General features: G+C 43.3%; 1 protein-coding gene across 7 annotated transcripts in view; it reads right to left on the bottom strand.

Annotated features, from left to right (window-relative positions):
- Positions 1-17,976, bottom strand: part of Msh3 (mutS homolog 3) — an 87,979-nt gene that overhangs the window by 25,179 nt on the left and 44,824 nt on the right. For all 7 annotated transcript variants that reach the window (XM_028891035.2, XM_037209512.1, XM_037209513.1 and 4 more), the window contains one exon: positions 11,833-11,944. In XM_028891035.2, coding sequence (XP_028746868.1) covers positions 11,833-11,944 — 112 coding nt within the window. The remainder of the gene's footprint in view (positions 1-11,832; positions 11,945-17,976) is intronic.

Here is a 17,976-nt window from a genome sequence, read left to right as displayed (position 1 = left end):
TTTGAAGTCAAGGTTCTAGATATTCAAGATCATAGTGCTGGCTTGTTCTCAGGCCTGGTAAAGGTTTTCACAGTGGGTGGCATGAAATGGTGGTAGTTCATGCCAGAGGTATTCACTTTGTACACGGAAAGTGAGAGGCTGGGAGCGGGTAGTCTTGCTCTTTTTATAAAGGTCTATTGTCAGGAAAAAGAATCCATTCCAGAAGAGCGGCATCAATCCTTCCTGAGGGCAGCACCCCCAGTGACTCAGTTACCTTCCACTTGGCTTCATCTCTTTTGGGGGCAGGGGTAGTGATGACAAAAGACGCATAGATGGTCAGCAAGAACATGAAAAGCTGACCAATTTCCATAAGGAAATGACACCATGAAGAGACACCAGCACTCCACACACACAGGATAATAAACACCAGAAAAGAATGAAGAGGAAGAAAGTCTGCGCGGCTGTCAAGGCCAAGTTTTGGCAAAGATGAGAGAGGGGCTGGAATTTTCATTCCACTGTGGGAGAAAAACTCCGCACACCATTTTGAAAAGCTGCAGTGATATCTGCTAAAGCTGAAAATAGACAGAGCCAAACAACTCTGCTCCCATGTACACGCTGAACGGAAATGAGTATGATATACAGCAAAGGACATGGAAAAGACTGTTGTTGGCGGCAGCGCCTCCCATGACAGTGAGTTGGAGTATCTCACATTTCCCCGTCCTGGAACACACAAACAGAAGAAGCATCAGATAAGAGTGTGTGCAGATGTAGGAGAAGGCCAATGGTGCAAAAGAAAGCCCAGCAGCCAAGGGCGGGCTGGTGAGCCAACAAAGACAACGGTGGGAAAATGGTGAGCTGTCTGAGAATGAATAAGGCCCCAAATCTCAGGAACCCTAGTCTAGGTGGATGAAAGAATAAACCATGGAAAGCAGAACCCACCACTTTTAAAAGAAAACATAGGAGGAAAGGTGGAGAGTGAGTTACTTAGTGGAAACGAAACAATTCTGCCCAGGTCAAACATAAATGTGTATGATGTGCACCAAAACGTCAGTAAAAGACTGCTCACAGCTGCCTCAGACTGGAAACTGCTCCCGTGTTTATCAACAGATAAACCATGATCCGGCCGCACAGAGACAGTATGACAAGAAGAACACACAGATAAACACTGTCAAGAGAAGTTGTTAAATCGCCACACAGAACATGAAAAGGCAGCCACATTATGTAACTCCTACCTCTAAGCAACACTGAAATCGTGGGATATAAATAGGCTATTTGCAGCCAAAGAAACACACGAGATCTAAAAGCGTATTGGCAGGAAAGGGTAATCAGAAGCGTCGTACAGGAGCGCTACAAGCATTCCTAACATCTGTGTGAAAGAAGAGCTGGTAAACAGCTGAGGAAATGAAACCCGTACGCTGTGGAGACAGCTGTGCTCCTGGGTTTACTGTAGCAAGAGTCACAATGGCCGAGACGTGGAGACGGCCCATCAACCTCAGAGGGCCCATCAATAGACGAAAGGCAAAGGATAATATTCCACTGCATGATAATAATATGATGATACCTCCATACAATGGAATGTTATTGCACATAAAAACAGATGATAAATTCTGTTATTTGTGGCCAAATGGATGGAACTAAAGGCCACTACGCTAAGTTAAATAAGCCAGGCACGTGATCAGATTCATATGGAGAATATACAACTCTTGCTCTCATTCAGGAGGGAGTGGCCCCGAAGCTGAGGAAGCAGAGGGATGAAGGGGAGCAGTCATTAGTGCTCTGGAAGCTGCAGTGGTCACACAGCAGGCCGACCACAGAAGCTGAGGGCGCATGGTGTATCGAGAAGCTAGAAAGATTTAGAACGTACTTGTTGTGTGAAATATCTGTTTTTCTAATAATCCTAACGTCTATTTCCAGTATTTAATTGTGTGTACCAGGGAACATTTTGATACTTGCAAAGTCAAAAATAGCAATGAAGACTGAAGTGTGTGGAAGCTTATTTCTAAGCAGTCTAACTGACCTTTCTGACCTCCATGCTTATTTCCTGGTCCAAACACCAGTTTCAACTGTTTAATATAATGCCATAGCATGATTAAAAATTATCCTAAGACTTTAAAAATATAAGGAATTGTCTGTGTTATTAAATTAAAAATACATACTATAAAATACTTAATATGAGATGGTCACAGTTATGCTTTAAAAAGATAAATAAAGCCAGGCAATGGTGCATACCTTTAGTCCAAGCACTCAGGAGGAAAAGCCAGGCAGATAGATCTCTGAGTTCAAGGTCAGCCTGGTCCACAGAGTGAATTCCAGGACAGCCAGGGCTACACAGAGAAACCCTGCACCAAAATAAATAAATGAATGAATGAATGAATAAATGAATGAATGAATGAATGAATAAATAAATAAATAAATAAATAAATAAATAAATAAATAAGACAAAAAAAGGGTAAATAAAAGGCCAAGGGTGTCTGTCCAAATGCCAACAGCAGCTCCCTCTGATTAAGGATCGGTTTCCTCCTCTTTCTCACTTTCTTCACACTGTAAACCTCAGTCCCTAACTTACTCATAACTGGCACCTGCAGAAAGTCAGCACTGATACCCAGGCAGTAAATACATATTTTGCTGAGGACCATGGGGGGGGGTGTGTGGAGAAATTTTACCTGTAACATCAGTTTCTATGAGAACCCTGACAAAGGAAAAAGCCCACAGAACAGGAAGGTAAAGGAATAAAGATGGGGTCTGGAGAGGTGGCTTAGCACTTAAGAGCACTTAGTGCTCTTGCAGAGAATCCAGGTTCGATTCCCAGGACCCACATGGTGGCTATTAGTAACTCCTGTTCCAGGGGACCACCCCCTTCTTCTGACAGCCTTCAAACCAGGCATGCACATGGTGCACACACTTACAGCAGGCAAATGCTTATACACAAAAATAAATCTTCAAATAAAAAAAAACATTTAAGAAGAAACGAAATTGAATAAAGAATGGGCCCACATGCTAGAAAGGTGGTTTCTACAAAAGCGTTTGGGCAAGCTGGTGTGGTTCTCTAGGCCTCAGTATCTTCCCCTTAAAACACAGACAGTTCAATTAAATGGTCTCTCAGACTAAATCCAGTCCCAGGTCATAGGTGTGTGGAGCTGGAGCATAAGTCTTACACTGTACCCAGAGACTTCCCTGCACACACACTGCAAGGGGAGGCCAGGGAACGCCTCTGCGCCTGCTGTGTGGATAAAGAGATGCCCAGGAAGCCTGGACACACTGCAGCTGCTACTATGGCAGAGAACGTTCCCGGCCACCTCTGCATTTGTGGAGCTCAGACAAGAACTCATTTTTCCACTCACTAAACTCAACTGCTTACAGGTAACAAATGGCATATTCTTTTTTTTTTTAAATATGTTTTAAGATTTGGTTATTTTATGTGTAAGAGTGTTTAGCTTACATGTCTATACACACATACCACATATGTGCCCGGTGCCTGTGAAGGCCAGAATACAGTATTAGAGTTCCCAGACCTGGATGGCTGTGAGCTACCATGTAGGTTCTGAGAACTGAACCCAGGTCTTCTGCAAGAGCAGTGAGTGAAGAACACACAGCTGAGTCATCTCCCAGCCCAAAGGCACTTTCTTCACAACCCTAAAGGACCCCCGACAAGAGGCATTATGAACATGAACGGGAGACACAGCAGTGAAGGATCTCCAGGCACAGAGACAGACACACTCTGGGGATAGCCGCAATGGCTCCTGGCTAGAATCTCTCCTGGCTACAGGGATAAATGAGCCTTCTCAGGCTCCTCCGTAAGGGCACTCATCCTATTCAGGAGGATTCCATTCTTCAGATCTAATCAACTCCAATGACCAGAAACACGCCTCTTAACACTATCAACTTGGCACTTAGGATTTCCATGTGTCACTCTGGAGGGGACACACCCCTGCTGACCGTGCAGTGGGTCTTCTCAGAAGCCTGAGCTCATCATGGCAGCTGCTTTGCCCCTCTGCTACTTGGGTAGCCTTCTGCCTCTTTTCAGAACTTGCCCCCACACAGCTGGGTTGCAGCAGGGCATTCCTGGTCTCTTCCCTGCCTGACTTGCTTATCTAATCCACACTTCTACCAGGTTCCTTTGGTGCCAGAAGACTGGATGTTTGTTCTCCAGTGACCAGCCAGGAGGCTGGCTCCAGGCTCATTCCTGCTTTAAGGCCTTCCCACAGGTCTGAGCAGGAAAGACCTCCTGCAGCCAGGCTGTGTGCTCAGCCCCTCCGCCTGTCATTCTGTGTTACATTCCCCCATTCCATTTCCTTTGTTTCCTCTCTGAGATGACCTTATCTTGCTTGCCTGAAATGACCCATCTCACTACTAGAAAGTTCCCATGATAGATGAGTTTGATAGTCAAATGTGTTACCAAGAAGATATCTACCACATTTACATTTTAAAAGCAATGTCTTCCCATAAAAATTAGGAAGACATGAGTCCTTTTCTCCATCCCAAGATGACAAAGTAGAGAAGATAACGAGCAAGGACTTCACCCGCCCATTTAATGTGCTTATCTGTCTTCTGACAAGGATTGGTATCTGAGGTACCACACATCAAAGTTCATAGCACCAGATACGTTCAGAGCACACATTAAATCTGTCCAGAATTGCTGTCAGGATGAGTGATTTTCCCTAAGAGAACAGTCAGAAGCCACTGTTAGCATGAGTAAACATCCTAACAGGACAGAGCGAAGCCAGAACTTAGCCGGAAGTCCCTCTGCACCCATGGAAGTCTACTGAAGTGAATGGCAATGTACGCCCTGGACCGCTCAGACAACCAGTACGAGGTCACACACTGAGCAAGTCTTAAGAAACTGCAGAGAGAGGAAGGGATGGATTAAGATGAACAGAGGCAGACAGAAGCTGCAAGTAGCATACCAGGAGACCTGACATGGTGGACAGAGTGCTACCTGATGAGCCAGTGGTAGGTGGCAGGGGCCCTGCTGGAACAAAGCACACATACCAACCCACACTCAAAGTTTCACCCGCACACGCACAGAAAGGAGAAGGCTGTGGAAGTTGGGCAGCTCTCCTAAGAGTCTGCCCTTAGCATGCGTGGCATCTATCTGAACAGAGTTCAAAATTGAAGAGTCAAAATGCAGAGCAGAACTTGAAATAACCAAGCACCCACAACATTAAACACTATCTTCTTTGAGAAAGATGAAAATTCAGCAGCATTAGACAGTCATAAAGGACTGGGAGACAGCTTAGTTAGCAAGTGCTGGGTAAGCTTGAGGGCCTGGGTTTGGAACTCTACCACTCACAAAGACAGCCAGGCAAAGCGGAACGTGCCTGCAACCCCAGAGGCGGGAGAATCCCTGGGTCTTGCTGAACTGCTAGCCAAGTTGAATTGGCAAGCTCCAAGTTCAGTGAGAGAGCCTGTCCAACAAAAGAGAGAATGATAGAGGAAGGCACCCAACATCAACAATTGCCTTACACACACACACACACACACACACACACACACACACACACACTTCATACGCATCCTCTCACAGTTCTTACAACAGTTTGATGGAGGGCGGGTCTTGTTACGCAGCCTTTCCTGGCCTCAAACTTGTACTCCTCCTGCCTCCATGTCCTGATGCACGCATTACAAGTGTGCACCACAGCCCCTGTGTTCCCACGTGTGGTGATCTGAATAAAAATGGCCCCCACAGGCCCACAGAGAGTGGCACTATTAGGAGGTGTGGTCTTGGTGGAGCAGGTGAGGCTTTGTTGGAGGAAGTGAGTCACTAGGGGGTAGACTTTGAGGCCTCAGAAGCTCAAGCCAGGTCTAGTGGCACATAATCCCTTCCTGCTGCCTTCGGATCCAGATGGAGAACTCTCAGATCCTTCTCCAGCACCATGTCTGCCTGCATGCTGCCATGTTTATCACCACAACGACAACAGAGTAAACCTCTGACATTGTAAACTAGCCCAAATTAAATGGTTTCCTTGATAAGAGTTGCAGTGGTCACGGTGTCTCTTCACAGCAACAGAAACCCCGAGACAGCAGGTGACAGGTGAGGAGACTCAGAGGCTTGGGAAGCTGAGATTCCTGCCCAGGAGTGCAGAGCTGCTGGCAGCAAAGCTGCCGATGGACGTCTCACAAGGGACCTCTGCTCAGTGACAAGGAGGCACAGACGCTGTTAAATCAGCCGAGAGGCTTCAGCTTGGGGAACTTGGCTCTGCCGTTGGGTATACTAGAACGACACTAAGTCATAGTAGCCCCAAAGTCAACAGTAGAACAGAATCCAAAATTGTCACGTGTTCATTTCTAAGACCCTGGTAAGAGCTAATTCTCTGCAGACCATGCTTCCTTCCTTGACAGGCACAGATGCTAACATCCATCTTTAAAGAATGTGGTAGTACTATTTTTATAGTAGCTGCGGGCCACTCGAAAAAAATGTCAGTTTTAAAGTGCTTTATTCCCTGAAAATGTCAATCAATGCAAGTTACAGACAAAGACTCCCTCCACACGGCTCTCAGTCGAATCTCGGCACTCTTAAGCCAAGGTGAATGAGAACTGGGGGGGGGGGGGAGTGTGAGGCTAGCAACTGAGAGACCAGGGCAGTGGTCTAAACCTTTCTGATCCCGCACCCTACCCATCTCCCGTTCAGTAGAGCAGGGGAAGCAAGGCTGGTACCCAGCTTTTCACTTACGGATGGGAAAACTAAGGCCCAGGAAAAGAAGGAAAGAACAGAATTTGAACCTGTGTGTGCTATCACAGCACCCTCTCTGCCTACATAACAAGATGTGATGCATGGGAGGAATTCTAAGACAGGAAGACATACCACCATGGGCCGATTGTTTCTGGCTGAAGTGATGGTGAAGGCTCTATGCAGTAGAAAATATTTGTTTGGGGTCTTGAAGAATGAACAAGAGTTCAATCGACAGGCATGGGTTAGGGAGAGGAAGAGAGAGGAGCACTCTGGGCAGATGCCAGCACTGGATTTTTTAAGAAAAGAAAGTCAGTATCCGTTGGAGAGATGGATGGGTGGTTAAGAGGTTTACTGTTCTTCCAGAGGACCTGAGTTCATTACCCAGCACCCACATCAGGTGGCCCACAACCACCTACAACTCTGCTCCAGGACCCAATGCCCTCTTTTGGCCTCTGAAAGCACCAATATACACAGCATGCACCCACATAGAAACACAAATACACATGAAAGTAAACAAATAAATCTTTTTCAAGTCAGTATCAAACAAATGTTTTCTCAGTGTTTAAAACAGGAGAGGAAAATACAGGATCTAAGCCACAGAAAACAAGGTAAGTACCATTCACGCTTCCCTTGGGGCTGAAGACGGCCCAGTGGCTAAGTGTCCATACAGCTCCCGCAGAGGAGCACCCCACGACCACCTGTAACTCCAGCTCCAGTGGATCTGATGACCTCTTCTGGCCTCCACAAGCACCAGCACGCATGTACACATACCCATACATAGACATGCGTGCAGACACATAATAAAAAATACACCTTACAGTGGCCTCCTTCATTTTCGTTCTTGGGTTCATTTATCTACTCACCGTGCTGTGTGGAAAACACATTGATAGCAGATACAATTTGTATAATCTAGCCGGGAAATGAAGCCAAGCTTAAAGCTCGGATATTTTAGGTTAGGCATTATCATTCCACTTGGTGATTAGACATAAATAATCAATGGCTATAGACTATCCCTACAACTGATGTTATATTTAACTTGTATACAGCCAAAGCAAGCATTGCTGGGGAATCTAGAACAACGTGTCCTGGGAGAGAAGTCATCTGGGAAACGGGTCATCTCTCCCGGCTTCACACATTCGCATAGACAAAGAAGTGCGTGTCTCCTACACACCAGACAGTCAGTACTGGGCACCAAAGAGCCTCAGGCCACTGACTGACCTAGACCCCAGGACTCACTTCTAGGGTACCCAGCCAGTGGGTTTCCCACAAGCCGGAGGGATCCACAGTTCAGGGGCTTCCTGGAGATCTTCTCTGCACACCTGACTCATTTTCTCCCCCACCCAACTGTACCTCCTAAAGTTGGATTTAGATTACTTGTCTCAAAACCAGAATACAAGAACAACTCTAATTGTTTTCAAAAGCCCATCTACCAGATAGCCTTTTGGGTTAATAAGCAGACAGTCACAGGACAGCTAAACTGTCATGACATATTATGGACTGCTCCACAGAGGGTGTCCTGGTTTTGCACAGGGCGACTCCTTAATCTTCAAGGTGATGGATGGGGCTGGGACAGCCACAGCCCTTGGGCCCACATCCTCTCCCTTCTCCTTTGAGTTCAGAGTACTCTCAAAATGGTATCATTTCCTGTGTGTTCCCGGCAGTGAGCATGGCTGAAAAGGCAGCCCTTGCCCTGGACTACGCCCATGTTCCAGAAATTGTCTAAGATTCAGCTGGGGCAGCCTCTCCATGACTTCCCCTACATGTAGGGAATTAGTTTATCACAAGTATGAAGAGGTGTTACACTACAGTAGCTCTCGTTTCTCTTCTATTTCTTCAGTGTGATATTCTGCAAACTGTGAAATCCCAGATCCTGAAAAAGTAACGTTTTCTGGAAGAAAAAGAGGCAAAACTTTAAAGTGAGACTTGGAGACGGCTGAAGGTGTCTCAGCTAACAAATGTGAGGAGGAGCCTGCTGTGCGTCAGAGGCCACGGACACTGGTGTCACACCTACACAGGCATGCACACTCCCTGTCCTCGTCAAGCCCAAACCCTTTGGAAGCACATCAGAAAGAACAATTGTGGCTTAGTAGGGTAAAGTACAGAGATGGGGAGAAACACAGAGTGCTGGGTGTGGGGTGGGGATCATCAGAGCGCCGGTGAGGGAAGGCTTCAAGCCAGGAGACATCGAGGAGGGGGAAAAGCAGAGCTTGAAATGGTGGAGTGGGCTGTGGGCGTGCAGGAGGCGGGAGGGTGAGACCGGGAGAGTGAGATGGGGAGGGTGACATTCCAGGCAGGGGGACTGCCACCTGCCTAAGGCACGGAGGACTGTGAGAGGTCCCAAAGGGCTGCAGTGCAGGTGAACTCAGAACATGTACTGTCATACCTGGCGTGGAACGGCAAGTTAGAAGGGGCTACGAGAGGAAAGGGAATGGGGGGGGAGGGAGGATGGAGAGGCAGAGACTGAAGGAATCTTCAGAAGATTCCTGAAACTGGGAGAGGGAAATGAGCACATGGTTCCTTTGCTCGTGAGAACTTTAACGATTTTATGCAATATAGAACCCAGGAAAGTTAGCAAAATTTAGATGTATAAAAGGCTACATTTTCAAAACTATGTAATTATCAGAAGTAACAATGTTACCTAACTTTAAGGACATTTCTGTCAGGGTATAGTTCATAAATTAATAGGCAGAGTACATTTTAGATGGAATTTTACATAGTAAGTTCTTTCTCTACACTATCCCCATATATAAATTTATACCCTGAAAAACAGAATGCACTTCACCATAGCAACAGTCTATATCAACTCCTACTCAAGTTAGGAAGAGCATATGTAAAGAAATGAATATTCTGGAACACTATAAGCTGCCTACTAGAAAAAAAATCACTCGTTTATTTTGTAAAAATTGAAATTCATGAGTTACAATGATTTTTTAAATGCTCCTGTAACTAGAAGGCTTTTTTTTTTACTTGTTCAAATCTGACTTATTAACAACATTCTGTTTTTTTTTTTTTAAAAAAGAGGAAAATGAAAATAGAAGAAAAAAATAAAAGAGAATGAACAAAGAAAACATCAATGCCAAGGACAACTTTCTTGGATCAAGGGGATGGGCATGGGCAGTAACAGAACATGTTTCATGAGTGGCTTATCAATTAAACATAAGTCAAGCTACTAAATATTAGAACTGTATTATTTCTCTAGAGAAGCTATACTACCAAAATGGAAACTAACAAGAGAGTTCTTATTCTCATTTAGGTTTCTCCTTAAAGACAACAAAAATTAGTATCTGTAACTCATCTGACAAATTGCTAGCATACGCATTTACTAGTAAGAATGAACAAGTTTCCAGACACTGTGTCCCTGGTCGCCCTGGTCTCAATGTCTACGCCTCTCCTTCCCACGATGACAGTACCACAGAGCTTTGAGGAAGTGATTAATATACAGGGATCAGGAGGGGCCTCCCCCTTCTCCCTCCACGTGAGAACATAGTGAAAGGTGCCACACACAAAGCACTAAACCAGCTCCCACAGGGCACTGACACCTTCATCTTAAGTTCACAGTCTCCAGAATCCTGAAAGACAGTTTCTGTTGACTGGAAGTCACCCAGTCTATGGGACTTTACTGTAACAGTCTGAACAGGCCCAACATACAGATTATAAATTGTAGCACAAATCTTAAAAGGTCTTATTAATAAAAACAAACCTGAAGCCAGATATTGAGGTGTACGCTGAAAGATCAAAGAAACAGAACAAGCCACATCCAACCTCACCTTGCCAATTCCTCAGCTGACCTTGTTTCCTCAGACTGGAAGCCTCTGCATCCTCATCTGAATGGATCCGAGCTGAACTGCTGCTAAAATCTAAAAACTTAACAAGGCTCTAGTTCCTGGTCCTCACATCTTATGTACCTTTCTGCTTCCTGCCATCACTTCCTGGGATTAAAGGCATGAGTCACCATGCCTGGCTGTTTCCAGTGTGGCTTTGAACTCACAGAGATCCAGATGGATCTTTGCCTCCAGAATGCTAGGATAAAAGGTGTGTGTGCCACCATTTTTTGGCCTCTGTGTCTAATCTAGTGGCTGTTCTGTTCTCTGACCCTTGGATAAGTTTCTTAGGATACACAGTATATCAACCACAATAAACTATCAACAAATCCTGTAAGGCTTGACATGTAACATTAGAGCAAATGGAATTCAAAGCTTTTCATCTCACTCTACGCACTCATGGCTGGCCAAACTGACCATGTCACACATCCTTGCTCCGTGGCCCACCATGGTCTATCGCTATCATCCCAGCTCCATGATAGCCTCTCTCTGGCTGCTCTCCTCAATCTAAATTCTGCCGCTGACTTAAAACTCTCTAATGCTTTGTTTCTAGCCTCTCTGTGCGAAGCTTCTACCATGCACAGGCTGCCTATCTTGCTGCACTTTTCCATTCAGGGTTCAGAAAGTTCTTGTTTCTTCAGGTTCTCCCACAACTGCTTGCCCTCACTGCAGACACCCACAAACCTCAATTACCATTCCTGGAAGCCCGATATCTGAATCACTATCATCTACCACAATAAATCCCACTGCCATTTTAGACAACATTAGAGGGGACAACCCTCTCTAACCTTTCTTTCCCAAACTCTTGTTCCATGATCTCACTTCCACCCTGCTACCCACTTCCTGAATCTTGCCATCACCCACAACACCAACACCTCTGAAATCCTGCTTTTCTATGGAGGAACTAAGTATATGTTAAATTAATAACAATGTGGGATCATCGGTGTTCTTTAAGAGAACTCCAGCCTAGATCGGCTAATCACTTCTGATTCTTTCAGAGAATCTGAAAATAGTGCCATGTAGGACAAAGCACACTGATGCTGTATGCTAATGGAAATCTGAAAACGCACTGTGTGATTTCAACATCATTTCCATATTTGTGAATATAAATTATTTTTACTAGGTTACACAGAAGAAGCAAGATAATCATCTTTAGTTGCTAAGTCTTTCCATGTACAGAGAATTTTCTATGGGAATTACACCAATTCCACAATTGATAGTAAATATAAAATTATGCCTGGGATTGGTCCATTTACAGCTGAAGATAAAACCAAATAACTTACCAAATTACTCATTTGGTAATCACAAGTTTGAAATCAATGTCCTTATCACACACTGGCTGTGGTGTCATGTGGTACTTACTGATAAACTTGTACTGTTGGGCACAAACTGATCCTGCTCGCCCAGCAACACATCAATCATGGGATGCCTTCCATTTTTAATGATGATTTTCTTTTCCTCTTGTAGAGTTGGCCTGAAAAAAAAAAATAAGTTTTATTAACTTGTAGATATGGAAGCAGCTTTCTAAAAGAAGCACTGACTAGCTTGGCATGGTGACACCCCTTTAACCTCAGCACTAGGGAGGCAGAGCCGGGGAGGTTTCTGTGAGGTCGCGGCCAGCCCACATAGACTGACACAGCATGAGAAGCTTTAGTACCCAATATGGAAGACAATCAACCTTAGACCTCAGAAACACATGGTAGAATAATAGTTGAGAACAGAGTCAAACTAATCAGCAATTAATCAGAAATCAGCAACTGGAAATAACAACACACTGAAGGACAAGCCTCAGCAAGCCTGAGGAAGTCTATTTTCATGTGATTTTGGTTTTCATCTGTCTATCATTATCTGAGATGAAATCAGTATATGCATCACTAAACACAGTTCAGATCACTGGTACATCATTTCACTAGTCATGGAAAGTCATTTCCAGGTTAAATTAGCTTATCAGTTTTTAAAATTTTATATTTACTTATGTGTATGAATGTGTGCCATGTGCGGGCCTGGGAACTGTGGATGGTTGTGAACAGCCAGATGGGTGCTGGGAACTGAACTCAGGTCCTCTGTAAGAACACCCTGTTTTCCCAACCACTGAGCCTCTCCCCAATCAATCATATTTTAAATACAGTTTTATTCTATTTATCAAATCCTCCGAGGTCAACACTGAAATCAGTTTGGTGTCTCCCTTCCTGGGCCTTCATCTACACAATTACACTCATAGACATACTGCACTGGCTGTGCTTTATTTGAAAAACAGACTCATATTTCCATACCCCATCCCACAATAACTGTATTTTCTGTGTAATTAATGCAATTACACAGAAAATACATTTTACCATCTACCACCTGGGTCTAATGGATCCTTATTGTTTTTAAAATCTATTTTAAAGATAACTTTACAGAAGTGAAATAATAGAATAATTTAAAAAAACAACCTCAGAACAAATTATTATTGTTGTTATTATTATTATTTAGTAGCAGTAGAAACTTTCTGGGATTGAGGCCATGACTTCACTCATGTTAGGCAAGTGCTCCATCACTAATGTATAGTCTAATAATCATGGGAAACCAAATTTTATTCATTTTTTCTTGGTCTTCAAGGTTTATATACACCTGGGATGGATAACATATGCAGAATGCAACATATTCATCTTGAATACTAGATTCCAAATTTTATATTACTTCTAGGTGGTTGTAGTTCATAGTGCTGGTGCTTCTTACACTTGCATCAACAAAAACGGAATAGTTGGGATAATTTTTGAAATTGCCCAAAGCTCCTAATTTTCTTAAAGAGACAGTTATCTTCATCCATAATGCAAAACACTTTCATTTTTAGATTCATAAATACCAATTAGAATAATCAATCAAATGAATCCTTTCACTAAATGTCTTCTATTTGCTTTCAATTTCCTGCCTGCCCACCTATAAACTACAGCAAGTAAATTTTGTTGAACAAACACAGAAACATATCAAAAAAGGGATAATCCAGCAAATATCAAACGATGGCTGATCCCCATGCTTGCTAACCAGGCCAGAAGAACATATTTCAGTTTACCCTACAGAATTATTTACAATCAATTCTTGACGTATCCATAACTGTAACACAACATTAACAACTGGGCACATCAACCTGTAACCTGAACACCCATAATCCCCAGGGGCTTCTACAGGAGATCCCCCACTGTCATGCAAATGGTTGTGTCCTCCTGGTCACCTCAGTGAGTGAGTGAGTGTGAAATGTCTTCTGGTAACCATGCCCCGCCCCTGGCTACTGTGGGTAAGCAATGAAAGCACTCAACACACCCGGCCAAAGTCAGAAGCGATTACAGCAGTGGTACAACACTGTGTTCTTTTCATACCTTCTGGAAAGATGTTTTAGCAGTTTGGAGTAGACAATTAAAACAGAAAAATGGTGTGATGGGGATTTCTTCCCAGCACTTTGGCATCATCGTCCCCCAGTCCCTTGCCTGGGACTCCTGCACTGCACTGGAGTAAACTGACCGAGAACGCCGGAATGGGGGTAAAACAGTGAGTAGTTGGGGAACGCGAAGCAGGAAAGACCTCAAGTCTTTCTCAGAGCTATAAAAAGGTACAATGGACCTCTGAGGTAAAAATATAAGGCAGAATTTATTTTTTAAGCCAAAAAAATTGTTTTTCTTTGTCCTCTGGAAGCTATTTTAAAAATGCTTACAGCATGGCAAACTAAGACACCAGAGCGTTTCTCATCAGATCTTCACCATTCTTTTGAGGCAGCTACCCAGACAATAAGTTAATCATTCTCTGATGTTAGACATTTAGACTACTGCCAAGTTTTCACTGTTCTAACATGTTCTAATACTGCTACACTAAATCATTCAGTATGCATGCCTCTCTTTCTCACCCCCCCCCCCCGACCATTTTTCTCTCTTATCTCTTCTCGGAGTCTTGTTTGGGGTGACTCTCTACCAAGTGAAGTCAGGGCATCGTCTTTGTGACACTGCTGTGACTTCTCTGAGATTTCTGCTGGAGAGCCAAACTGTGGCTGATTTGTTCGGCTCTAAAACAGACAATGACTTACCCTGTTGCTATTGAAATTATATAACGACAAAACACTTCTTAGGAGGGTAAGAAGCAGGGAAAATTCACAGTCCTGCGATGCTATGCCAGGAAAGAAGAGCTACGGCAGGGAAGACAGGCAGGGCGCACTGAGGCATCAGAGGGTGGTGAGGGCAAGGACTGAGGCAATCTAGATAGTTCCTGGAAAGAATGAACCATATGAACATGAACAGATTTAGTTACTATAATTTATTATATATTTTTAAATTGCAGCTTTCTCCTTTAACTGTCTCAGAGGAACAGAGTATAAATGATGTCAGTAAAACAAGTAAACATAACACAAATTAGACAGAAAGGGCCAAATAAGAGCTTTGCCTAAAGGTTACAGGACAGTCAATAAGAACACATTAACAGCATGTCGAGAGAAGATTGCACTTGTGAAGCCGAGGAAGGAAATAGAACTAAAGACCATGGCTCACAAGCACAAACATGGTAACAAGCTGAAAATTGAAGAAAAAAGGTGTACACCTCTCAGAAACATACAATTTAAAATGCAGCTTAATGGCTATTTATTTACTTTAATTTTTTGCCAAAGAGAATAATGCAATACACTGTCAGAAGTATATAAGATTATGTAGTTTCCCCAAAGCCTAGTGGATTTTTCCTAATATAAAATACACAGTGTATAGTTTGGAAAATTTTTATCATTTGACGTGTTTTCTGAAATGCTTACTGATGGATTTGACGATCTGGAACAATTATTGGACCGAGGACAAACAGAAAAGTTGGCTGAAATGCACAAAACAACTGTCCAGAGGCGCCAGATAACTAACATGTCATTAGCAAGCACGACCTAGTGAGGATAGAGGTCCAGATAACTAACATGTCATTAGCAAGGAGTGCAGCCATCTCTCCATCACCTTAATCCTGTTCTGGAGCAGTAATGCCAGACTGAAAGTGTCCTGAGATGCCTACTGGATGCAAAAGCAATTCAGAATGGGTACACCATAAAACCATTTCTACAAGTGATGATTAAAATCACCACCACTCTCTTCTATATATAAATTATAAACAGGATGAGAAAGAAATCAGAGAAAAACACCCTTTACAATAGCCACAAACAGTATAAAATATCGTGGGGTAACTCTAACGAAGCAAGTGAAAGACCTGTATGACAATAACTTTAAGTCTCTGAAGAAAGAAATTGAAGAAGATATCAGAAAATGGAAAGATCTCTCATGCTATTGGGAAGGTAGGATTAATATTGTAAAAATAGCAATCAGATTCAATGCAATCCCCATCAAAATCTCAACACAATTCTTCAGACTTGGAAAGAACAATACTCAACTTCATATGGAAAAACAAAAAACCCAAGATAGCTACAACAATCCTGTATAATAAAGGAACTTCTAGAGGTATCACTATCCCTGACTTCAAGCTCTACTATAGAACTATAGTAATAAAAATAGCTTGATATTGGCATAAAAACTGATATGTGGACCAATGGAATCGAATTGAAGATCCTGGAGTAAATCCAAACTCCTGATTTTTGACAAAGAAGCCAAAATTATACAATGGAAAAAAGAAAGCTTCTTCAACAAATGGTGCTGGCATAACTAGATGTTCACATGTAGAAGAATGCAAATAGATCCATTATCTATTGCCATGCATAAAACTCAAATCCAAGTGGATCAAAGACCTCCACATAAATCCAGTTACACTGAATCTGATAGAAGAGAAAGTAAGAAGTAGCCTTGAACACAATGGTATAGGAGACGGTTTCCTAAATATAACATCAGTAGCACAGACACTAAGAGCAAAAATTAATAAATGGGACCTCCTGAAACTGAAAAGCTTCTATAAGACAAAGGACACAGTCAATAATACAAAACAATAGCCTACAGAATGGGAAAAGATCTTCACCAAACCCATTTCTGACAGAGGGCTAATCTCCTATATATTTATATATATATATAACTCAAGAAAATAGACATCAAAATACCAAATAATCCAATTTAAAAAATGGGTACAGATTTAAACAGGAAATTCTCAAAGAAGAATCTCAAATGGCCAAGATACACTAAAGAATTACTTAACATCGTTAGTCATCAAGGAAATGCAAATCAAAATGACTCTGAGAAACCATCTTACACCTGTCAGAATGGCTAAGATCATAAATGCTAAAGACAGCCTACATTGGAGAGGATGTAGAGTAAGGGGAACACTCCTCCACTGCTGGTAGGAGTGTAAACTTGTACAGGCACTTTGGAAATTGGTATGGTGGTTTCTTAGAAAATTGAGAATCAATCTACCTAAAGATCCAGCTATACCAATCTTGGGCATATACCCAAAGGATGCTCAATCATACATCATACAAGGACACTTGTTCAACTATGTTCATAGCAGCATTATTCGTAATAGCTAGAGCCTGGAAACAATCTAGCTGTCACTCAACTGAAGAATAGATAAAGAAAATATGATATATTTTGGAGTATTATTCAGCAGTAAAAAACAATGACATCATGAAATTTGCAGGCAAATGAATGGAACTAGAAAAAATCATCCTGACTGAGGTAACCCAGACCCAGAAAGACAAACATGGTATGTACTCACTCATAAGTAGATATTAGATATAAAGCAAAGAAAGGATAACCAGGCTACATACAATTCACAGCCCCAGAGAAGCTAGCTAACAAAGAGGACCTTAAGAGGGACACACAGATTTTCCTGGGAAGGGGAAATAAATGAGATCTCCTGGGTAAATTGGGGATGGGGGTGGAGGGGAGGGGATGAGGGGATGGGAACATGAGGGATTGGGTTGGTCGAGTTGGGGGTGGGATGAAGTGGGAGAGTATGAAAGAGATAACTTGGGGGTTAGGGAGAAACCTGGGGCTAGGGAAATTCCCAGGAATGCACAAGGATGACCCCAGCTAAGACTTCTAACAATAGAATGGAGAGGGTGCCTGAACTGGTCTTCTCCTATAATCAGATTGTTGACTACCCTAATTGTTAACAGAGATCCTTCATCCAGTAACTAATGGAAGCAGAAGTAGAGATCCACAGCCAAGCACTGGGCAGAGCTCCCAGAGTCTAGCTGAAGAGAGGGAGGAGGGATTCTATGAGCAAGGGGGGTCAAGATCATGAAGGGGAAACCGACAGAGAAAGCTGACCTGAGCTAACGGGAGCTCACTGACCGACAGCTAGGAAGCCTGCATGGGACCTACCTAGGGCTTCTGCATGTGGTGACAGTTGTGTAGCTTGGTCTGTTTGGGGGGCCCCAGCAGTGGGACCAGGACCTGTCCCCGGTGCATGTGCTGGCTTTTTGGAACCTGTTCCCCAAGCAGGGATGTCTCCCCCAGCCTTGATGCAGAGGGAGGAGCTTGGTCCTGCCTCAGTGTGATATGCCATGCTTTGTTGACTCCCATGGGAGGCCTGACCTTTTCTGAAGAGAGGGGGACTATATGGGGGGGA

This window comes from Peromyscus leucopus, chromosome 11, assembly GCF_004664715.2.
Source record: "Peromyscus leucopus breed LL Stock chromosome 11, UCI_PerLeu_2.1, whole genome shotgun sequence".
Classification (NCBI taxonomy): Eukaryota; Metazoa; Chordata; class Mammalia; order Rodentia; family Cricetidae; genus Peromyscus; species Peromyscus leucopus.
This window is presented reverse-complemented; position numbering and strand designations above follow the sequence as displayed.